At 33.5% G+C, this 26,936-nt stretch overlaps 1 protein-coding gene across 2 annotated transcripts in view; it reads left to right on the forward strand.

Moving 5' to 3' along the window:
• Positions 1-26,936, forward strand: part of LOC145277959 (guanylate cyclase soluble subunit beta-1-like) — a 241,814-nt gene that overhangs the window by 118,358 nt on the left and 96,520 nt on the right. For both annotated transcript variants that reach the window (XM_080130083.1, XM_080130084.1), the window contains one exon: positions 25,329-25,402. In XM_080130083.1, coding sequence (XP_079986209.1) covers positions 25,329-25,402 — 74 coding nt within the window. The remainder of the gene's footprint in view (positions 1-25,328; positions 25,403-26,936) is intronic.

Consider the following 26,936-nt stretch of genomic DNA (forward strand, 5'->3'; position numbering starts at 1 on the left):
CTTCTTTTTTTAAACACGCGTTGCATTTTTCTTTCTATTTCTTGTGACACAAGCTCGTGCGCACTTGCTAATGTGCATACGTGCTTAACGGCTGCTGCTGCTGCTAATATTTTCTCTCACGCGCTTTATACGCGCTCTGTTACAGGACACTGTTATCTAATTCTACTAATATCTTGGTTACTGCTGAAGTAAATACTGATAATTTTATTTTATATTTAGTCTTATACTCTTTTGTACTGGCTTAACACCTGTTCTTTTTTTAATACAGCCCTACTTAACCAATTTACACGTCTATTCTTATATATTTATAAGATCGGTTTATTAGTATTGTTATTGCTGCTTTTATTTTCTCTTGAGTTTAATTGCATATCTCCTCATATGCCACATGTATCGAACTCATACCATCTATCTTATCATGGCACCCCCACGAATCCTATTTCATACCTTTTATGTACTATATCTGATAATCGCAGATGGCATCTACTACCTACATCGCAATGCCACATACCTCTCTATGCTATTAATCCTATACCCTAGGTAAGCGAAAATTTCATTCCTAATGTACCTATCGCTTTACGTTTTATTTATTATTTACCAACTCCTCTGCTCCTCTGATGAGTAATATTAGGCTGTGGAATACCTAGATATAAAGAGCATTTATATCCCTCATTCTCATTAATACCCATATGTACTGGTATATATTTTTGTATTGTCGATTCTTCCTTTTGTATCAAGGATCCACCTTACATGTTGGACTGTTTATTATACCGATAACTCTCCATGTAACGCTTGTTATTTTATATAGGTTTCCTCACATTTAACTACATCGGTAATTTTAGAGTGACGAAATATACCATAAAATAGAGGAAAATACACAAATAAACGTGACTAAAAGAGTTTGTAGGCGAATGACTTCGGATAAAGATTATATATATATATATATATATATATATATATATATATATATATATATATATATATATATATATACACTTGTGCCCGATATTATTCATACCCCTCGGATCTTTGAGATTTCAATAAGAATATTGCTCAAACCAGAAGGTAGACAATATTAAAGGGATTTCAAACAATAAATCAAGCATAAGCATTTAATTTTAACTCAACAAATAAATAAATTATGCAAGTTTGAAACATTATACAAAGAAAAACAATAATGGCACTAGTTCAAAATTATTCATACCTCTCTTACTAATAGTCAATAGCATGCCCTTTATTCTTAATAACTGCCTGTAACCGTTTTGGATATTTATCAACAAGGTTTTTACAAGCATCAACACTGATTTTTTACCATTCTTCATTGTAATAGTTTTCCAAATTCCTCAAATTTCTAGGTTTCCGCTTTTTAACCTCAGTTTTCAATATGTGCCAGAGGTTTTCGATAGAGTTCAGGTCGGGACTCTGGCTAGGCCATTCCAAAACATTAATTTGATTATCCTCAAACCATTTCTTGACTATTTTGGCAGTATGTTTTGGATCATTATCCTGTTGAAGGACCCAGTTTGATCCTAAATGGAGCTTCTCCGCATCCTGTCTAATGTTTTTCTGGAGTATCTCCAAATATTGCTCCTTCTTCATGGTTCCATCTTTCTTGACAAAACTACCTGGACCACTAGCCGAAAAGGAGCCCCAAAACATTAGGCTACCACCACCATGTTTCACTGTGGGTATGGTGTTCTTTGGGTTGTAAGGTTCTCCTTTCTTCCTCCAAACGTAAGAAGCATCCATATGGCCAAACAATTCAATTTTTGTTTCGTCAGTCCACAAAATACTTGAGAAAACGGACTCTGGAGAATTCACATGGGTCCTAGCAAACTTTAGACGTGCTGCAAGGTGTTTTCCGGTGTGCAATGGAGTCCTTCTTGGTCTTCTTCCTTTCAGACCATTTTCATGCAGAGTCCTTTGCAATGTTTGCCTTGATATTTTTATGCCAGAAGACTCCAGATTTTCTAAAATGTCCTTAGTAGTGGTGGTTGGGTTTGCATTAACACTTCTTACAATATTCCTGGTGGCTCTAGCAGACAGTTTCCTTTTCCTTCCTCTACCAATCAAGTTGTTTGTTGTGTGGTGGCTCTGGAATTTTTTCATGATGCTCTGTACTGTTGCTGTAGGGACCTCAAATCTCTTGGAAATTGACTTGTAACCTAAACCATCCTTATGTGAATTCACAATTTTAGTCCTAAGATCATTACTAAGCTCTTTTTTCCCCCATTCTAATAATTTTTATTCTTTTATTGGTTTTCAGGTGATATCATTTTAATTTCTGAACAATGCAAAAAACGTAATGAAATTAATCTAAGGTTGTATAAAAGCATTCAAAATAAGAATCAAACAGGAAACAAACAGTCAGAAACTCGATTAATACTGAAAAAATAAGGGGGTATGATTATTTTTGAACATTGCAGATTTTATAAATAGCTGTATATCTCTTTTATTACAAGTATCCCGAGATTTTAAAATGACGAAAATGATCAGAAGAGGTTTATTAAGAATATGTATCAATATGGGCGTAAACAATAAATTCTTACAAAGTTACACCTAATAAACTCAATTTTCAAGGGGGTATGAATAATATCGGGCACAAGTGTATGCGTGGGTGTATGTATATATATATATATATATATGTATATATGTATATATATGTATGTGTATATATGTGTATATATATGTGTGTATATATATGTGTATATATATGTGCATATATATGTGTATATATATGTGCATATATATATGTATATATATATGTGCATATATATATGTATATATATATATATATATATGTAAATGATGGCTACATATAGACCAATATACATAATGATTATTTAAAAAATAAAAAATGAAAATAAAGGCCAGCTAACCTGGTTTCGATCCTCGCTCAAAAGAGCCAAATCGAGGACAATACGATTTAAAAATATAAATAAATAAAGTCATGAATGTGGCAAGGGAAAGGAGAAAAAATATCAAAAATAAACAGGGGAAACAAAATTACATAGAGACCAAATTAAGTCCGAGAAGATTTTCTTTTTGCTTGCAAAGAGAAGGTCTCATCGACTTAATATAAATAGTCTCTAGAATTTTTAAATGATATGGAGAGTGCGACCTGCTCAAAATAGTTAACATGTCGACACTTAAATTCGTGGCACACGCATTGTTATTTATAAGGTGGTCGCAAATCCGTAAACGGTCGGGTTTCAATCCTGGCTTGAGGTAGTTGCCTGTCTAGCCGCACTGATGAGCTGTGAAACAGCGAAACAGTACTGTATGTGGATGACTATATATATATATATATATATATATATATATATATATATATATATATATATATAAAGTAAAATGCATCTACATAAAAGATAATACATCCAGCAGTTGTGCGAGATAGTCCACTGTTGGAGGTTTAAGCTGCTTATCATGGGGCCCGATTTTGAATAATGCTGGATTAAGCAACTCTTATAAGTCGTGGATGACGAAAGTGGATAATTATATTTAAAAAAATCAATACATATACCACTCCCCATTTGGGGGTACCAAATTAGTCAAAGGAAATATTATTCCGAACTCGCATTTATTAGGTTGGTGCAAAAAACAATATCGTTTTCTCACCTGTTACATTTATATATGATTTCGGAATTAATTCTTTGATATAAATGGCCTTGTTATATATCATTTTGAAGCGGGTCTTGCCTCTATCGAATCGTGTTAATTCATTACAGTTCTCTATCTTTTCCTTATTTTTTCGCAGGCTTTTTGACAGCATAAACAAACTTAAAAAACGAACGATTTTCTTGTTCTTATTAAAACTAGGTTGAAAAGCTGCGGGAACAGCTCGTGCTATCAATAATAAGTTGTATGCAGGAACCACTAAGAAACGTGTGGTACAACGTTGGGTCAAAAACTTCCGCAATGGTGATTAAACACTCGAAGAGGAAGACGGTCGCTGCTGGACGACTGCGGTTGATAGCGACCACTTGAAAGCCTTAATTGAAGCGCATAATCGCAAAACCACATGAGAAGTTTCTGTTGAACTCGAGGTCGACCACTCAACAGTCGTTCCTCATTTAAAGTAAATAGGAAAGTAAAAAAGTTAGATAAATTGATGCCGACTGAATTGAACAATAATCAAAGTATTCGTTGTTTAGAGCCGTTTTCTACGCTTCTTTTGCGCAAAAAAAACGACCTATTTTTCGAGCGGATTGTGACATATGATGAGACCTGTATCCTTTACGACAACCGCGACGTTTGGCACAGTAGTTGGATGCCGGAAAAGCTCACAACACTTCCCGAAGCCGAAATTCCACGAAAAATAAGTCACGGTTACTGTTTGGTGGTCTGCGACCGGTCTCATTTATCACAGCTTCTGTAATCCGGGTGAAAAGACCACGGCAAAGAAGTAATGCCGACAAATTGGCAAAATACACCAAAACCTCCAACATATAGGCCCGAGATTTTCAATATGAAGGGACCAATTCTTCTCCATGACAACGTTCGCCCGCATGATGCTCAACTGACCCTGCACAAGCAGAACGACCTGGGCTATGGGAATCTGCCTCAACCCCCATATTCAGTGGAACTGTTGACCACTGATTAGCATTTTTCAAGTATCTCGACAACTTTCAGTGCGGAAAACGCTTTAAAAACAAATATGATGCCGACTCGGCCTTCAATGACATCATCTCTTCCCGAACTCCAGATTTCTATGATAATGGCATCAATAAACGTGTTTCTTGTTTGCGAAAATATGCCGATTCTACTGATTCTTATTTCGATTAATAAAGCTTATTATGAAAGGAGGTATGATCTTTTGAAGTTGAACGCCAAAGAACGTCATTAGTTTTGCACCAACCTAAAAGCAGGTGAAAATGCACTGTCTTGTAAATAATTGAATTCATTCAAAAAGTATTGCAAACAAAAACAAAATCTCTGTAATATATATATACCTATATATATATATTATATATATATATATATATATATATATATATATATATATATATATATATATATATATATATATATATATATATAGCATTGCTCAGTTTCGAGTTGCTACCCGGTACATTTTTATAAATTTTCTCAAAAGTGTGTGTTTTTTTTGTTTTGTTTTCTTGTTTTTTCTCCGGATTACTATTGTTTATATTATTGATTATTACTCGTAAAATTAACAAATCAATCTATAAATTATATTTCCACAAAAACAACATTTTTTAATGATTAAGCACGGCCGACGACGTCATGGAAGAGTGGCCAGTATGACATATGAACAAAATAAATTTTTACTTATACATTTCATTTCATTATATAAATATTTGTTTTAATGATAATAAATCTTTATATATCTTCAACTTTTTTTTTTCATTTTGTTATTCTGTGTGCCAGCCTTAGCATCTTTGGCACCGAATTATAGAGCTTTGTTCTGTAAGAATTGGATATATTGTCTATTATTTCTCTTTGACGTTGACCCCTAATTGATCAAACTTTCTTTGCGTGTATTTTCCTAATTTTAATTTAAAAAAAAAACTCCAAATATTGTCTATGGTGTTCAAGTCACGACTATGTGCTGGCCAGTCAATCAACACAGTAATAACATTTTTCTTCCAGAACTTTCAATCCTGCATGAATATATGCTCATTTTGGTTGGTTGGGAAGTATGATGTTTCATCTAATATATATTGGTATTTATAAGTGTGCAAGTTACCTTCAACCTTCATACAGTTTGATGCATCTCCTTCCAGTAGCTTTGATACATCTCCAAATATTAATAGAGGACTTTGCCTCTTTGAATATTTTCCTGACACATTTGTGTTTCTTACGTAGATACAGTCTTGTTTTTACATATATTCGGCCACTTAGATAGAGGTCTATCCTGTATGCATCTCAGTAGACATGATTATCAAGTTCCTGTTTTATTAATATATTCTTACAGATTTTTTTCCTATTAGCAACATGCCTCAATTATAATAGTGCTCTTTTGCAAGCCACAAATCCCCATAAAGTATGCCTTCTTAAAGTTCTTTTATACATAGAAAGAGATATATTTATAGACAAATCTCTATTTGCAAACAGCTTCTTGCCCCCATCGCACCCAAATATGTGTACTTCCATGAATTAAACATAGTCTCATCTCATCTTTCTCTGTCTGCTTATTCTCTGTTGTTATTTTGAGTGTCTCATAGGTTACGTATGTTTTCCAGATTTTTTTCACTGTTGATACATGCATTTTAAACTGTTTAGCTATGAAATTAATAGGTTGCCCTTTTTCCCCTTCTTAATCAATTCTCTTGTTTTCATTGGTATGGCGGTATATTTTTTTAAATAATTCTTATCAAATATGAATTTCGCAAAAACAAAAACAAAAAAAAACCCAACGTAGTTAGATAAGTCTAATCATAGAAATATTCTACTAAAGAGAGGTGGACACTTTTTTATGTCCTCCTCTTTTATTTGATATTTTAAAAAAATATTTATTTTGTTTCTATTGCAGGTTACCAGAGAAATGTTGCCCGTTCGTAAAATATGATATTTTAATTCGTCCAGATTTCGTATATATTATGATAGAGTCGTATTTTAAAAGGAAAAACGTATTTGCGTGCCATCAATTAGAACTGAAACCGAAACCTAACTGTAGAACCCAAAGCTGGTGCCGAAAACACTGTACTAACTTAACACGTATATAAACTGATTAAAATAAACTAAGATGACTGTACAAAATGAATGACGATGTTTTTCAATTTTGTGTTTCTTTGGACCCCTTAAAAACTATAGTAACCGGCTAAAACCCCATAAAAGGACAGTCCATAAAAAACAACAATTTGGGACCCCCAGCGCCATTCTACGAGTTTTAGTTTTGAAAGAAATAGTTTGAAAATATGGAGACAGACAGATATAGTGACCTTTACAAATTATATATATATATAGAGAGAGAGAGAGAGAGAAAGAGAGAGAGAGAGAGAGAGAGAGACAGCAGACGCGCACACGTCCACACACTTATGTAGATAAATGAAGGAAATATATTTGTTTGAAAGTATTACGCTCTGAACGCGGTAATGCTATAAGAATATTTATTCGCAGGCAGTTAAAATGGCAAAATGAAAAATAGATAAGAGCAAAATGAATCTGAGCCATTCGTTTTTTTAACAATGTCAGAGAGAGAGAGAGAGAGAGAGAGAGAGAGAGAGAGAGAGACAGGGGGAGATATACACACAAAGTAGCAGTGTAAGATTTACTCGAAGACACATGTTATCAAATATTTAATCGTAGTATTCTAATTGATTATGCCATTATCAGTTCGTTTTCTGATGAATAATAAATACAGCCGAACCAATTAGCGTTGAAAGGTATAATTCATAATAGTTGTTAAAATATGTGTTTTATATTTGATCGTTATATGGTATACGTTATATATGTATATACGTGCACACACACACACACGCACACACATATTTATATATATAGACATTATTAAATTTGTCTTTTCATAAGCAGTAATGTGTTGCTACACAGTCATGAACATGTTTCGGCCTACTAGTATTTAGTAACTAGAAACCTCTTAACGCAACAACGCGTATATTCAAAAGCGGAATTCTTAATCATTAAGAATTCCGCTTTCGAAAATAAGCGTTGTTGTCTGAAGAGGTCTCTAGTTACTAAATATTAGCAGAGAGAAACATGCCCATGACGGTGTATCAAAATTACTGCTTATGTAAAGACAAATGTAAAAATGTAACTTTCTCCACTTCGGTATTGAGAACTCTTGTATATACCGCGTCATATTTCACCGGTTACCTTACTTTTGAAACAGAACTACCTCAAATTATATATATATATATATATATATATATATATATATATATATAACTACTTCTTTTACTCACATAAAATTTATATACAAAAGTATAGATTTATGCGTAAACTTTAAGTATTTATTTCAAAAGTGCTCAATATGTAGGTAGAGCTAGTTAGTAAGTAATTTCTAGATCTTATTGAAAAATCCTTTCCCGCAACCAACCCCTTACACAAAATTTTCAATAAAAATACCTTAACGTTATCCTACAGTTGTTGCGAACATTTAGAGATGATAATTAAATCACATAATAACAAAATATTAAATAAAAACAGTGTAAACAACAACAAAATAAACAATAAAAAGTAGACACCATGCCAAAGGTAAACTAACACTAGCATAAATAATAATAATAATAATAATAATAATAATAATAATAATAATAATAATAAACCAACCCCGGACAAGAACAACCATACTATAAATAAAAATACTAATAACGAACAAGATAAATGCAACTGTAGACACTGCACACTTTGCCCACTTCAAAATAAATGTCTAACCAAAAGCGTAGTTTATCAGACCACAATATTTGCGAAAGAAAACCTGAATAACAAGAAATCTTACGTAAGTATGACTTCCTTAGATTTCAAAACTCGATACTATGACCACAAAAATACATGCAACAATAAAAAACACCGCATGGAAACAACACTAGCGAATAGATACTGGGAACTCAAGGAAAGCGGACATTCGCCGGTAGTCGAATTGAAAATAATAAGACAAGCTACCACGTGTAGGGACCTAGACGACCCATGTAGATTATGCCTTCATGAAAAATTTGCTACCCTGTACTTTAAAGAACCCCAACATCTATTAAACTGTAGAAGAGAAATAGCAAACAACTATGTTCACAAGATTAAATTTACTCTAGGATAGCGATACAAAATAGCTTTAAAACTAACAAAAACAATAGAAAATAAACAAATAAATAAATTAAATAAACATGAATATACATAAACGATCACACACACATATATGTATGTATATATATATATATATATATATATATATGCATATATATGCACACATATGTGTGTACATATATATATATATATATAAACTAACATTAATAAAAAAAAACACTAACCTAGATTTAAAACAGATCCACAAACTAAATATCCAGGCTAAATAGAGCACACACAAAAAACAGGTCAACCTGAGGTCAAATAGGCCTTTGTCCGATAAATGCATGCTCATTGGCTGCTAGGAAGGGCGCGGTGGATACTAGAAAGCTGATTGGCTAACTAAAATCTCAATAGAAGATGCGCATATAAAAACGACAAACAACCACAGAATTCGCGCATAAGCTTGAAGAATCCTAGAGTGGATGAAACGCGGAATATTCAGTGTAGCTTAATCGTCATACACATTTTATAACTTTATATATATATATATATATATATATATATATATATATATATATATATATGGTAAAATAAAAAAACAGAAAATATAATATATCATAATCTGTTTTCTAACTTTCATGAAAACTAAACATAGTGACAGAGTATACATACTGTTAAACGAGCGCGTGTACATGTTTGCGTAAAGACACACACAAAAAAAAAACAAAAAACAAGCAAGTTTCCACACACAAACTTCTATAGAGCCTACCACTTTATCGCACGCCTAAACGCACAGGGTGAAGTAAAAAATCATCTGTGTACTAAATCTATAGTTACAGATAAGCAGCTCTTCTTTCAATTATGAGGCACACTGAATATTTTTCCCAGTCTGTACCTTAATTTATTTTCGTTGGCAAGAAAGTTATGTATAATCAATATATTTTCTTTTATTGTAAACCCAATATGCGGTGTAAATTATCGTTAATTTATACGGAATAAATCCAATAAGTTAAACACCGATATCCTGAATAATGAAGTTCAAAAGACATTTAAAAAAAAAGACAAAGTAGCACGTGTTCGACACAGTAAAGTCTTATTGTACTTTAATGTGTCTAACAAGACCCCTTGAATAAGATACGTAGCGTTTATGTGGACGTACTTTTAAATAAATGTTTGTTGTTTACAGTAAAAAAGGGAGTCATATTTTTTTCCTTGTAATTGTTTCCTTGCGATTGTCTGCTTACAAAGTGCACGCCCCGAATGTTGTTCCGGATGAGTGATACGATTTTGTACCCTTCTCTTACTGGCCATATCCTCGCCCCACCTGAACCCACTGGACTACTTCGTTTGGTCATACGTCGAGAACTTTGCAAACATGACCTTCCACAACACCAAAGGCAATCTGATCGTCGCCATTCGCCGAGCTCCCAACGTGTTCCGGACCCGCATTACTGCAGTAATTGAGACTGAAGGCGGGTACATCTAATAGATGTACGCTCTACTACATAATCAAGTTACTTGAATTGTTTTTTTTTTTCAGGAAAGTTTTAAAATAAAGCTCAAGTGCTGTTTTCTTTAGGGCGCCACGTCTGATGTCCTACCCTGCATAAAATAGATGGGAGAATAGTACACTATATTAAGATGATTTTGGTCTGACAGAGAGAAAAGAGTCCCTCCGAAGAAAGCTACTCACTCGAACGGTAGAATGATCAAACCATTTCCAGCGATTTTCAGAAACGGATCTGGTGAAAGTGTTCGTGATAATTTGAGTAGAATCTGATCTTAGATAGTCAGTAAAACATAGGGCTTCCTCAGGAACAGAGCTGTTAACTTCACTTGAAGAAAAGTGTTAATTAGAGCATGGATGACGGAAGTAGAGAATCTGGGATTACGATGAATTGAACGTAACCAGAAAAATAAGAATCATTTTCTCATGGTTCTCCTACTTTTATATTCTTTTACTCCAAACGAACGACTTCATAAAATACGCATAAAAAATCACTGCAAATGACATGTGATTCTGTATACGCGCCAGTTTAATATGCAATCATAAAAAAATATGTGTATATATAAAATAATATAAAATTATTTTGAAGAAAAAATATCAATTTTCTGGAGAGGGTGTAAAGCCTAGACGAAAAAAAGAACAATTTAATACGTGTTCGGTTTTTTTTTAAGAATAAAAAAGCAGTACCTGTCAAAAACATATCTCGCAATATTTTGCAATCACATTTCTAACTAATTAAATTCCTCTTTCCAAGGCATATCGGAAAGTGGCCCTCGTTGTTGACCACGTTGGCTGCTAACCTCTACGTGCCGATTTCTAATCATGTCGATGCCATGGCACAACTTTCCCGATGAATGCTGACAACGTTCCCATATTCTTTTCTATATATATAGTCGGTTTTGCGAAGAATCGGAGACAACAATACAAACACCGTAGTCGTGGCTGTCAAGTGTTTTACCATACTGAGTCATACGATGTAATATATGCGCATCAGATTTTAACTGCCAACTGGGATTTTTATGACATTTTCAAGTTTACAAGTTTATATGGGCGGATTTGTGAAAAAGGGAGAGAGAAAGAAGGAGAGTAAGAGGGGGCAGAGTAGACACGTCCTATGTACTGCATTTTCCACAGTGGAAAATATATTCAGATTTATAAAACACTGTATAAGTAATTAGTTTATTTTATTTTGCCGTGGTCTTTTCAACATATACAGTAAGTGTAAAAATTATAACCATATGCATACGGAGTTCCATATCCAACCATATTAATTTTATCAAAAGTCTTCATTTATCGTTACATATAATAAAGTTATTTCGTTATTACTCGAGAGGCTGTGCATTTATAAAGATATAACATAATATCTATGCTCACCTTTTCATTCAACACAGTCACCATTTCCATTGCAGGAAAATGACGGCGGCTTATTGGTTAGCGTCACGGAATGACAACCTGTGTGCGTCACAATTGAATGCAGGTCGTTCTACAGAAACACTCTCAGTTAAGGGAGTTTCCTATCTGCACGCTGTACTTTCTTTAAGTACGCGATATTCTTATTACAAAAGTGATTCTCAATAGAAAGATACCAGGGAAACGTATGCCAACAAGTTTGCCATGAATGATATTTTTTACATAGGCAACACCACCTATTAAGGCTCATATCCCAGTCGAGGATAAGGGTTAACGAGTGTACAATAGTCAAGTGGACAATATATTAATCGTTAGTAATGGAAGTTCGTAAATTTGTTATCTTAAGTTAAACGGCTCATCAAGAACTTGTTTACGTTGGACTTGAAGACAACTATATTGTAGTCAGGTGGAAAGCAGGACAACGGAAGACAATTCCTCAGGCATGCAGTTATAAGAAAGAAACTTTGTTCATTGAATCTATGTTTAGGTTTAAGCACAGTATAAGAGTGGGAGAAATTATTGATATTGTTTTACGCTAGATGAGTGTTTATTGTGGAAGTTTGTCGAGGGGGGACCATAGATTGGTGTTCAGACGAGCACTTTCCATAAAAATAACGATAAAGCAGAGACAGACTCGCAACGTCACTTCTGTGAGGAACAGGTTGCAGGAAAGGGGAAAGGGATTCCCCTACGAGGCTATGAAGTCTATTTTGAACCCTATCAATGCAGGATAAGTCCTTTCTTCTAACAGCTTCTGCCCAAATGTAGCAACAGTCCTTCATAACAACAACAACAACAACAACAACAACAGAAACACAACCACTTCCACTTAATAAAGAAATTGATTTCTATTTTTTTCCAAATTTCCGCCTTTCCTCAAATTTCCCTAAAGAGTGGCAACAATGTATCTTCCCTCCACGTCACCACTTAACACTGCGATAAAATTCTGCATAGCTGGCCTAATTTCTGAGCACCGACACCTTCCTTAACACTACTATGACTTCATTGTGCTGTGAGAAATTACACTTCAATAAATAGACATTAACACACATTATGTGATACATTTAAATATGATAACACGAAATATTAGTACAATTGCTGCCATCCATACATTTACGTAGCATGCTCGTTTTTTTTTCAGGTGATAAACTATATGAATATTTCCTATAGTATAAATGAAAGTTAAAAAATCATTGGCCCATATGTACTTAAACACAAAATCCCGTTATTACAATTTATCTCATACTTATATCTATAAATGTTATTTTTGAGAAAAAGATCAGATTTTAATAAACATTTAGCTTCAGTAGCTATAACTTACTTATTTTATTCTTACTTTCTTATATTTAAAAATTTATTTGGAAATTATCTATAAAAATGCTTCGTAAATGGTTTTACACTAAATATAACGTGCTGGAAATCATTCATTTAACGCAACGTATGATTCAAGAAACATGTAGACACCTAAATTTTGTTGAGCAATATCATTGACAATCGATGCGTGGGAATATCCAATGTATATGATTCATACAAAACACTCGATAGTTAGTGTATGCACATACTAGTAGAATATCTTTCATGGGACGGGTGTTCGCTATTATGTATCAAATATTAACCCAACATTAGTAACATTGAAATACATTTAAAAAGTAATACTTATTCGGGGAACAGAGCGCGGAGTGGCATATGAAAGAAGCAGCAGCAGCAGCAGCAACAGCTAACGTATGCAAATAACACAGTCGTGTGTGATGTGACGTCATAACGAGAAAAAAGGAAAGGAAAAGATTATAAAAGAGATAGAGGGGGAGATAGTTATGCGTTTTACACGCGTGACTCAAAAGCGAAAGGGAAAGGTGTGTCCTAAACATGGCCGGACAAAGACAGAGTACCGCCCCATCGACACGGCTGAGTTTTGTTAAGCACATTGGAGTACAAAAAGATAGTTGAACAAAAGAAAAGGCGTTGGTTTAGAAGTGCCTGTAAATAGATGTCTGTTGATTCAAAACCTCAAAAGAGGTGAAATTCTTTCTTGCCTTTGTCTTCTTGCGACTCTCTGCAGACAAGGTGTGGGCCCGAGTGTCGACATCTAACGAGAACGTTACATACTAATTTGGAGGTATATCCGTCTATTGCACAAGTCATTAATTTACCGCATGGAATATTTTTCTAGATGCTAATGACACTTTAGGAAGTTCAGTGTAGATATATAAAGCTACTAAATCATATGAATCTTATCACTATTTCAAACTCATTACATTATATTACCTTGATTCTAGAAAATGTCTAACATTGTCTTAATGTTTAAAGTGGCGTAAGATTAACATGGAATTCAGAAAATATTAATTTATAAGTAAGGATATCGAGGGGAGGTGGAAGCATTTGTTTTACTAGGAAATATCCGGGAACAATAGATGTAAATTATAGAAATTACAGTACAGTAGAACCCTAATATATGATTGTTCAGGTTACGATATGGAATACGATATTTATCCAGACCTTGGTTACGGTATTTGCCTCGCTTTAAGGTGTTATTTATCATTATAAATTATAAGTATATTTTATTTGATTATATACTGTACTGTATTTTGTTACTCATTTTTAATGCCACATCCAAGGGTTCTACTGTATTACAATTACACCTCTTTGGACTATTTTCCTTCTCAGCATCTTGATTTTGCTGTAAAAGTGGATGGGGTGGAGGAAGTAAAGTGTCCAGGATCAAGAATATCATTGTTTTGTTCTACTGTGTTGTCTAAAGTGCAATAAATATGAGATTACAGTATTACATTTTAAATGGATAGCTTAGGTAATTGAAGTAGATTATTTCCAACACATAGAGGAATGGGCCGCTGATGAGAAAGAGAGTGTTAGAGAGAGAGAGAGGGGTTAATGGAGAAGCGGATAGAAAGAATGATAGAGGGGCAGCTAGAGGGAGCGAAAGAGAGAAAAGCATATAGGTAGAGGTTTTAATATAAAGATTTTATACATACTATTTAACTTCTATAGAAGAATGGGCAGAAGATGAGAAAGAGAGCGTTAGAGGCGTTAATGGAGAAGCGGATAGAGTGACAGCTAGAGAGAAAGCAAATAGGTAGAAATTTTAATATAAAGATTTTAAACATACTACCGTATAACTCCTATGATTTGAACATCCGCCTCGTTCACATTAGAGAATGCTGTTCAAGTTTCGTGATAAAAAGATGTGCTGGAGTTAACTTTAAATTTCTAAGAATTAAGAAATAGTAAATGAAAGTCATTGCTATGTGATACTTCAAGTATATATTAAGTTGAGTTTACGATATATTGCAAGTAAGAATTGCTAAATATCATTACCAGGAATAAAAACCTTGAAAATAAATTAAATCTACTCTTACTTCTAAGGTATTTATTACCTAAATTATCATCTACAGAAATAATACATTTATGTAAAATACAGTTTTTTTTTATTTATTCATTGAATGAGTCTCATTGCTGTTTCTATTTTCATCGATTGAGCTCTCCGGCGCTGCCATAGTATTCCGTAAGCGATCACGAAAATCTACAATTTCTAGGTTCTGTAGCTTCTTTATGAATATATCTCTTCGGAGTGACATTGCCTGCAAAACATAGTTGTCACTAAAGTAAGGACTTTTTTTAGAAATTTTATAACCGTCTCCATAGACTTTTCTGCACCATTCTATGATATTGCTTCATCTGAGTGTTCTTGGTTATTTATATTAAGGTCAAGAGAATGAGAGCTGTCTCTATGTTCATCACCATTACTGCCTTCGGGATATTGATCAGTGGTTTCCTCATCTTGTTGCACCCACATTTCAACATCATTTGCATTAAGTGATTTAAGAACAGCGTGGTTGGTCAGTAACCGTTTGGTTTCAAGAATATTTTCTAGACCCATTGTGATTGGTTGTTTTACACTATTTTAAATATAACAATCTGAAAGAAAATTACAGTTAGTGTAAATTAATTATCAATAGCTAATCTACATTAATTACATAGTACCAATATTAACATTTCTGCGCAATATCTGACTAAACCATGTAAACAGTTTTACTGCAACTCCGCATCTAGTATGCTAATACAATTTCAATGCGGTGACAGTTCAAGTTAAGAGAAAGTCCAGGTTTAGAAGAGGTCCACATGAGAGGAAGTCCAACTTTAGAGGCAGTTCAAATTAAAGTAGTTTTACTCTATCTAATGAATTTAGATAAATTAATGCTGATCAAAAATATTTCAGCTTTCAAATTAAATGTCGTAGTCATATTTCCGATAAACACCTTTCCAATCAATCGAATAAAATAAAATTCAAAAATATTTATTAATTTATATCTAAAATTTTTAGGCTATAATTATAAATTGGTCGGTTTTCATCACTTTTGCATAAAACAAATAAAACCAAGTCTAGGCGATATTACTTATAAGAGCGCTATATTGCTCATGGAAGACCCACCTAACAAAATACAACTATGGCGAACTTCTATTGGCATTATCTATTATCCAAACAAGGCGTGTTGAATTTGCAGGCCATTGTTCTCTAATAGTAAATGAACTTGTTCCATTCCCTACTTACGTCGCACCTTGCTAGGTTCTCCAGAAACTAAATGTACATATATCCAGATATTAAAGAGATATCAAACGACGGACATGGAAACAGTTATGCAGGTGTGAGATATCTCGCGTTAATATCTGTGCGCCTTCATCTGGACTACGGTGGAATTATGATGATGATAATCCTTTTCAATAAAAGTTTTACTCCAAAGTTCATAGTACAAGCATAATTAATTGCCGAATAAATCGTATACATGAAAATATAAATACTTATACATGTACCGACCTGCTTTTGAACAGTATGATGGTGATTTACAATATTCTGTTGCTATTTGGACTCTCGTTAACTCGATCCATAGACTCGTTATGGCCAATCTGTAGGAAAGAGAAACTCGCCTCTGTGAACTCATTACTGCTATACTTTCTGTTTATACATCTTCTTGTTAAGTACCTGCGTTGTATAGTTTAAGGCCTCAACAAAAAGAAATATATGTGCACACGCCATTCTATCAGCTAAACGAACACAGGCGTTACAACCAGAATTCTAAACGAGTTTTTTTCTTGATTTTCAAGCTGACGCGCCATATTGACAGAATAAATTGCCAGAAAATCCCTTCGAGCTATCTTTTATTTCTTTAATTCGCTTAACTGGGTTGAATTCTTGCCATATATCTGTGTAAGAAATCTAATTTTGCTTATTATCACTACATGTCCGCGAGCGAAAGGCTTCAGATTTTGACGACTAACACTAACTTGTTCCAAATACGTATTTACACTACTTATATGTTATTCTTAAATTCATCGGCTCGCTGTCGGTTCGCAAAGTTCTCACCTTAGACACTATGGACACAACATTCAAAATAATAAACCTTACATGGGTTTTAGCATGAACGAAAGAATTTTGTATGTATTCATATAGATTAAAAAATATTGGCATTTGGATCATTTTCATTTACTTTTATATATAATTTAAAGTTGAACGTACGACAACAGAAAGTACAAAGACATCCCTTCTTTTCCAATGAATACAGAAAAGGAAGCAAACTGGGTTCACATAAAATTATTTTATTATTGAAATCCTTTGATATGAGTAATTTATATATTTATTTATTTGTTTGCGTACTATTATCCTCATCTTCAAAGTTCTTTCTGTCCTCTAGCGCAGTGGATAGTGATTTCGAATCTCTATGGTTCTAGGTGAGCATTGTCTGCAGATAGCGGTTTCAATACTACCCAAAGTTGTCCAAAAATGTCGTGAAACGAAAACAGCCAGGGAAGGCCGTAATTACTGAGGATAGAGTTAAGAAGCTCAGCATTATTATCCCGTCACGGTTAATCACCTAACGAACGAGGCTAGAGAGATAGTTGTCCGAAACGTCTTGAAACAACAAGTATGAAGATGAGGATAACACTCCGGAAATAAATATATAAACTTTCATACTATCATAACGATTTTCGCTATTTCAACATTTTACTGTCTGGCTAAAAATGTATCAAAAGGTACAATATTCTTAAACGGAACAATACTTTATATCTAAATAATGACAATCGTTTACTTCCAAACCTTTTAACAAGCCATAGTAAAACAATAATAATTTTTACCCAACATATAGAAATCAGTGGATGTTATTACTGGACTCGCATATACAGGGGCCCGACAATATTTTTGGACACTTTGAAAAAAATACTGCAAGGTGGTTACTGGTGCCAAAAACATCTCAGATTATAAGTTCGTAGTTGAGGAGGGAAAATCGATTACTAGTGTAATAATTTGTTTACGTTGGCTTTGATAATTTTCGTTTCTTGTGATTTTTGCGAAAACTTGCGCGGCACTGTTTTTTGGACATGACAAAAATCCTATTTTATTAAGAGCTATGTTCATGTATATTATACTGCACACAAATTGTCTGCGTGTACACTTTTCTGTCATCATTAGAATCAATTATTTGTTCTATTCTACTGGAAAAACAATTAAGTTTAATGAATTAAATGCATTCAAAAAGAAATCGTTTGTTTGGCCCTAAAAAAGTGGGAAGATTGCCTCAGCATCAAAAGGATCGCCATGGATTGGAAGCTGTCGGAATCAACGGTCGAATACACGATGAAGACAAACTCCGAGCGGGAAAAGAAGAGAGGGTGGAAAAGATCAATTGGCAATGGAAAAGATCAGTTGACAAGTGAAAAGATCAGTTGGCAAGAGGACTGTAAAGAGAATTAACAAAACTGTGACACGGCTTTTGCCATCTGGAGAAAAAAAAAGTTACAGCAAGAAAAGTGAAGGAGAAATGTGAATTTGATGTAAACGTCCGAAAAGTACGGAGAATGCTGCATAGGATTGGTTAGAAGTATGCAAAGGCGAAGAAAAAAAAATACACTAACAGAGAAACAAAAAGGAGCAAGACTGGGATTGTTAAAAGGCGGTTAACAAAGCATGTTGACTTTAAGAAGGTTATATTTACTGATGAGAAGCGTTTCAAGTTTGATGAACCCGATGAATGGTGTACTTAGTCGAGAAGGGATGAACCTGCTATACTGAACAAGCGGCAGATGGGAGGAGGAGGAGTGATGGTTTGGGGTATGTTCATTGCTAATTGAAATATATGGTGGAAGTGGCTGAAAGAACGACTGAACAGAGAAAGCTACAAACAGTTGCTGGACAAGAAAGCCCTACAAAGGATAAGGAGAGAGATAGCGAATGATTTCGTTCTACAGCAATACAATTGCAGCATCCATGTGTCAAAACTCATGAAAGAAAGGATGGCTAAAGGCAATATGGCTACTTTGGAACGGCCTGCAAAAAGCACAGATTTAAATTTAATGGAAAATATTTGGGAAATGCTTGTGCAACTTGTCTATGATGGACCTAAAATAATGAAAGAGGTTCAACTATGGGAACGAATACTAGATGCCAAAAAACAATTAATAGAAACACGTAGCGTTGTTATTGTGCAGATGTATCATCATTACGAAAGAGATTGTTAAAACTTATTGAGAAGAAAAGTGATATTACATAATATAAACAGTTTTTCAACGACGTCCGAAAAATAATGTCGCGTGTGTTTTTTTAAAAAATGATGAACATTAAATATTTTTCTTACCTAATCGATTTTCTTCCATTTATATTACAGGTATTTTCTTTATATGTTTATGCTATTTTATTGAAGGAATTTCGCCACTCTATAGTACTCGGAAAGTCGAATACTAAAGTGTGCGAAAAATATTGTCGGACCCTTGTACATAAATAGTGTATGAAAAATATGTGATGATCTTATTAAAAATGTTTGCTTAATTTTAGTTTGCTGCGAATGCCTTTATTTTGTTATGCTATAGAGTTTTCCTTTCTTTTACTGGATGCCGCGTGTTTTCATAGATAACGACATATAATATATACAGAGGCAAATACAATTTACATAACTTTCTCTCGCTACTCAGATGCAGTCACGCATGCACACCCACATATATATGACTACATACGTATATACACTCCCCCCATATATACACAGGGTAGCCCAAAAGTAGGTTTACACTTCTTAAACTGCCTTTTATATGGTTGAAGTTACTTACTAATTAAAATGTACAAGCAATATAAAATACTCAACAGAGTATAGATCCAATTTACATAAACAGCTTGGACCCGTTTTTTTTAATGGGCCTGCAAATGGGGAGAACTGCCTGGACATGCTTCGTGAAGTAGTAGTACCACAAATCAGAACTAAACCTGACTTTGATGAACATTTATTTTAGCCGGATGGAGCATCACCACATTATGCGTCTAGAGTAAGAGACTACCTTACCCAAGTTTTTCCACTGCGTTGGTTCGGAAGAAGGGGCAGCATTGAATGGCCACCACGTTCACATGACCTAACGACAATGGATTTCTTTTTTTTGGGGGGGGGTTGTTAAGAACAATGTTTTATGAGAAGAAACCCAAAACAATGAATGATTTAAAAGATTAGGGTCATGTCGCATTCACAGAAATTGATGAAGATTGGAATTTGTGTCGCGCCGTGTGTCAGGGTGTCCTGGAGATATTTGGAGAATGTTGCAATGTTGAAGGAGAACATTTTCAGCATCTGAGAGATTAATTATTTTTTATGCTAACAGGTATAATCAATTTCCCGCTGTTCTGGTGTCGATTTTCAAATAAATATTTAAATTATTTGAGTTTTTCAAATAACCTAGTTGAAGAATTTCAAATATTAAATAACTGTACACCTACTTTTGGGCCATCCTATGTTTATACTGTAATAGTTTTAATGTGCGTACGTACGAACGTAAGTTATGTTACCAGAATATAAATTATTCGATCGGGTGATAATATTTATTAAAAAGGAAGCTAGAAAGAGATAACATACTACCAGTATTCAATTAGTATATAAATACGCTAATTTATCTTTCGCAATATGTTATCACAGCATATCCTTCTTTTTAATAAATATCATATCCCTATAACCGAAGACGCAATGTAAAAAAAGTTTTTAAACAATAATATCGCTTTCGGACCGTACGTGGAACTGAACTATTAATGCGATGTCTTCTGATAAGGATTCAAAGGAAATATCTGTTCTGTCTAAAGATGTAATAATGATGTCGTGAGGTTACCCTTCGCACCAGGGGTCTATACAATGGAAATATGTCATAGGTTTCTATAAGGATATACTAGATAACCCGTAATAGGCAGATATATTCTGACACTACATTAACCAAATTACTTAGACAAGTACTTTTAGTTTTCACAAAAGAGCTACAATAATATCGCAAGGTCCCCCATTCACGCTGAATGTCGACATAATACCCATTAGTAATATATTAAATGTGCGGGATTTCCACAGGACTCCATATTATTAATCTGTGTACGTAATAGACATTAATGGAAATAGATGTTTCAATCAATAAACACTGGATTTTTCACAGAGTATCAAGAAATCATTGAAATTTGGGTCAGTTTCTGGTAACGCGTATAAAATCGCCGATTTTTTTGGGCGTAAATAAAAGGGGGATTTAGTTTTAAGAAAACATAATAGTTCCTTTCACAAACCCTGTAATATAAGGTTGGTGCACGTTCTTTGACGTTTAACTATATATAAAAAACTGAGAATGTTAATATATATATATATGATGATTGCAACGTCTTGTCAGACGAGTGCCACTCCCTCAGATATTTAAAATCCATGAGCCCAAATGCCTGAGGGAGTATCTATACACAGATGATGTTACAGAGTCTTAGCTTTGTACGACAGCTAAGTTTCTCTCTCGGTTCAAAATGTTGAGATCCAGCAACAAGCAAGAGCAAGATAGCCAGCAACAAATTAAACTGCAGACCAGCTTAATACGGGTAATGGTCTTCCGCTTTATGTTTTTTTTTTAAATCAGAGATTTGCTTCTCCTAGAAAGGTTGCCTTCACCACGGCTTACGGGAGCCCTCTCCACCCCAATACACATATACACACACACACAAATATACACGGTGCTAGTTGGCCGTTGACCCAGAAAATATATATATATATATATATACAAAATCTAAATATATATATATATACATATAATCTCTATATATATATATTATATATATATATATATATATATATATATGATTGATATGTAGTTTGGTTGAAGCATTGTGTGGGATAGGTATGTAGTAGATATTTAAAAAGGCTGTCACAATGCGAGGAATGAAATATATTCGTTGTTGGTAAGAGAAGACGAGAACAAGTGGCGATTTACAAATCAATAAGCACATACGTATATTTTATATATACATAGACGCCGCCACCTCAGCAGAAAAAATAAAAAAAATAAATAAATAATAGTAAGAATGATAAAGACAACAAAATAGAGAACATACAAAATTTAAAAAAGCTCACGCTAAAGCAACTAGTTATACCCCCAAAAAAGACAAATGAATAGAAATAAATAAAATTATAAACATGTTAATTAACTAATCATACCATACATAGCTCCCCTACTCACATTTGCTCCGAGGCCCCACATAGCTACCCAACTTGCGCTCCATCATCTAGCAGGTTTTGAATGGACCTGTTACGCTAACAATTTGAAAAGGGAAATTTATGAAATTAATAATGGAATATGTCACAGGCATAACAAGTAAGACATTTTACCAATACAAGTGAATAAATATATGTCTATATAAAATATATGTATGTACTTATTGATTTGTAAATCGCCACTTGTTCTCGTCTTCTCTTACCAACAACGACTATATTTCATTCCTCGCATTGTGACAGCCTTCTAAATCTCTACTACATATATATATATATATATATATATATATATATATATATATATATATATATATACATGAGTTCCAGAGTATCAGTCCAAATATATGAGTACATATGAAATACATGAGTTCCAGAGTTCGAGCCCTAATAACAGTCAAGCTACACTGAAGAGGTGTAGTGCCCAGAAACAAGCATGTGTGTAGATTACTGTTTTAAAAATAAATAAATAAATAAAACTATTATTTGTTTACGTCCAAAATAAAAAAAAATGTGCAATTTCTAAAACAGACATCGGATCTTCAAGGTGTAGACGCTAATCTCAATATCGTTAAAAAATCAACAACAAAAAAACCTACGTATATATATATATATATATATATATATATATATATATATATATATATATATATATATATAAAGAGGTTTGTGTTTACTATAACCATTTTACGCAAAGATTATACAATAGAACCCCGGGATACGGCATTAAAATTAGTAAAAAACTCTAATACCGTGTATAATATGCACGTATATATTTAAATAACATTATAAATAACACCGGAAGGCGGTGCGAATATCGTAATCAGAACCGGAAAAAAAACTGTTGTATTTAGAATCATACTCAAATTCGCTAGCATGTCTGAATATAGCGGTTTCAATCCTACCCAAAGTTGTCCAAAACGTTGTTAAACGACAACAGCTATGGAAGGCAGCAATTACTGAGGATGGCGTTAAGAGGCTCAGCATTACTATCCCGTCTCAGTTAACGATCTAACGAAGGCTAGAGAGATAGTTGGCCGAACCGTCTTGAAACAACAATTATGAAGATGAGGATAATAATCTGCCAATAAAGAAATATATAAACTTTCACACTCGTCAGAAAGAGCACTTTTGGTGTTACGAGGTGAGTTCGCACACAGGAAGATTCTGTTTTCATTGCGGAAAAATAGAACAGAAACCCAACAAAATAGCGACATGCTTCGAAGAGACAAATCTAACTATTGGACATTTATTTATACTTTTGATCTATACACAAAAAAAAAAAAACATAAGAAAAATTGAAAAATAAATGTTTAACTAAACACAAGTTCTTTGTTGTTCTTAACAATGTCTGTTTAAACGAAAAAAAACAGCTGCCTTCATATATATAGTATACAGATATGAATATATATTGATCACTGACGATCAAGAAAAAATAATTTAAATGTATTTTTTTTAGCATTAATATAACCCAACCAGAAAGAACAAAAAAATAGCCTTAAATTAACAAATAACTCACGCTGTATTTCGTGTCTTGTCAAGGTGGCACGTGTGTCCTGTCTGTTGAATACATTTATTGCTACTCATTACTTCCCTCTACACTTCAGTAATGGCTTATAACTTTAAACATATCATTTCCTATTTGTTTATCTCTAAATTTATTCTTATCTCTTCTTTTTAATTCTCTCTCCCAACTTTGTCTTTTTGCTAGACAGTGTAGTTTTTTTTAATATGTTGTCTGTTTTTGCACCCATTAAGCGCTGTTATTTTATTTATATGATTTAATATGATTAAATATCATGTGACTGCTCTCTAGATCATGACTTATAAGAAATTCCTCAAAAATCCATTAGGAACTTAACTCTTGTAAAAGCAACATCGTCAGATAATGTCTCTAGTGAATTTATAATTAGTGGACTGAAATATACCTATACCTTTTTGACGATATGTAAATTTTTATCTAAAAATAAAGAAAAATATTTTATATATATATACATATATATATATATATATATATATACATACATATATATATATATAAGAACAAAGAATTTATAAAACATGTAAAACACACTTAAACAAGAGTTAAAAACATATTTAATTTTCAAAATTAAACACAAATTAAGGGCATTGTCCTTAATCCGCAGAGTTTCGAAAGAAATACTTTCCTTTTCCTCCAAGGGTAGGAATTAGCAAAATGCAGACTCGGATTTGGCTTGCAAAGTATTTTATGAATTGAGCCATAGAGCTTACTTAATAAAGGTTAGAAAATAGTAAGGTAAAGTCGATGTGTATTTAAAAAAAAAACCTTGGAAAGAACAGATGTAGGGAAAATATTTTCTCATAATTTTCATTAAAATGGAAATTCTATATTGTTCATCGTAAAATGTTTTTTTTTCAAAACGTCTGGTGATATGCTGTCCTTGTGACAAATTTCAAACGATATAGGGTTTGGATTTGTCTGAATTGTCTTGAAACAATTGTATCGAACGATGATATATACTATGTGTTGCTATCAATACTTCTTTGATATCCTGATTTTGTTAAAACAATATATGAATGCTCAATTACAAAATATGATAATTTTATAAGCTTACAATTCAATTCATCTAATTCTGACTTAAAATTTATTGGTATATGAAAGGTTTCCGAATTATCAATTATATAAACCCAATAAAAATCGGAATACTCTCTCTCTCTCTCTCTCTCTCTCTCTCTCTCTATATATATATATATATATATATATATATATATATATATATATATATATATATATATATAGCTGTTAATACCCAGAAAACATGATCCCTTTGCGTGAAAAATAATTTAAAATAACGGAATCATTTGCTTGGTACATGCCGGCGTTTTACGTAAACTGGTCGAAATATTTCAACGATTACTCAGCGTTTATTGAGTATAAATACCGTTTTTTTTTTATTTACTCTACATTTTTAAAAATGATAACCTAAGAAAATCTAAATCATAAAATATAAATGCATTTTAATATAACGTTATGCTTCAATGCTGATAATTCCTTCTCCATTAATTGAAATATGTTGTTTCGAAAACTGAAGTTGTTTCAACAAAATAATTTAATTCTTCTATTTTTGTGTTTTTCCATCGTTTTCATTTTGTATACTTTTTTATTTATTTCTCTTTTTTAGTATGGTTTTGTGAATTACGCGTTGGAGCAACTCGTGTTGCGTAACTTTGGTGAAGAAGTATGGGAAAATATCAAGTAAGTACAACGTGCCAAATTCTCGTTTTAACTTGAGACAGGCGGGACCAACATCTCTGATATAATCTGTTATCGAACGCTTTTCATAATCAGACCTTGTAGCACCTGTATTATTATCCGACCAATAGCAAGGATTGATGTTTCAACAAACAAAAATGTAATCAAAATAGTAATACTTCCAATGTACAATATAATTTTCAACATAAGTCCAATGTTTCGTCGGTCATTTTAAGACTTTCACAACATTTATTCGTTTTGCTGAAATCATAAAAACGCATTCCCCATCCTAATTTAATGTCCCTAGTGACAATCGCAAGTTTCGCAGAGAAGGAGAGAGAGGGAGAGAGAGAGAGAGAGAGTGAGAGAGAGATGCTTGGTTGTAACTTCTGTCTGTAGAACACATTTTCGTGAGATTATTTTCCATGCTGATTTCTTCTTAGTTCAATTTTAAAACAAATACTTGGACATTGAAACACGCGTTTTTCTTGTATGAGCAACTTGCAAACGTATGCATTTGCGCATGCGTATGTGAGAAAGAATAGGATACATGTTATACGCTAATACAAGTAAATGCAACCTGAGAAAAACACGTTTTAACCCAAAAAAAATATTTTACATTGCTCAGAACAAGTCGCTTACTAAAATATAAAAATAATACTTGTTCCGAAGGTAAGTGTTAGAGGGGACTGGTCGATATCATAGCCGTGGCGTGAGCATAGGTACATATCTCCCTACCCTTTACAAAAAATATAAAATAAACGGTGTCAGTAATTAGCAATATGAAGACCAGTTACAACTTTTAATATAGAAATATATTGAAGAAAACATTACATTTTTGGTGTATTTTTATATACCTCTGCGAAAAAGAAAATTCCGCCATTAAATAATTTGCGAGGTGCTCATAGTTCTTGGAAATAAGTGTTAGATGTTAAAAATTATGCATATTTCTGGGGACTTATGCACGGTGACCCAATTAAATGGGCTCCGTGTACACTTGATGTGATATCTCATTTATTTAGTCACCAATTGCCTTATTTTACAGGACAGGGCAGAATCAACGACCGTGAGTACACCAAGACCCCAGTGGGATCTGGGACAAAGAAAACATTTTTTTTTTTAATTTTACTATAATACAAGACAGGCTCGTTTAAGAAAACTCAGGACAGTTTCATGCGTCAGTTCGAATGTGAAAAGGCTCCATCCAAAAGCAGAATTCATAACTGGGTGGACCACTTTGAGAAGTATGGGACTGTGGAGAACCTAAACGCTTCCAGAGAGAACCTTCGAAGCCACGCGGGACGTCCCAAGAAGCGAACAACTGAGCTGGTCGAAAGAGTGAGAGAGTCTCTCCAGCAGAATCCGAAACGCTCTGTGCGTAAGCGAAGTCAGTCCCTCGGTATGTCCCGGGAGACTTGCAGGAGAGTGTTGGTGAACGATATCAGGGCTTACCTATACAGAATACATACGGTGCAGACTCTTACAGCATCAGACAAGAAGCAGGGGAGGGTTATGGCAGTCAAGATGCTCGAGAAGA

Source organism: Euprymna scolopes, chromosome 6, assembly GCF_053919585.1.
Source record: "Euprymna scolopes isolate OS-2025 chromosome 6, ASM5391958v1, whole genome shotgun sequence".
NCBI lineage: Eukaryota > Metazoa > Mollusca > Cephalopoda > Sepiida > Sepiolidae > Euprymna > Euprymna scolopes.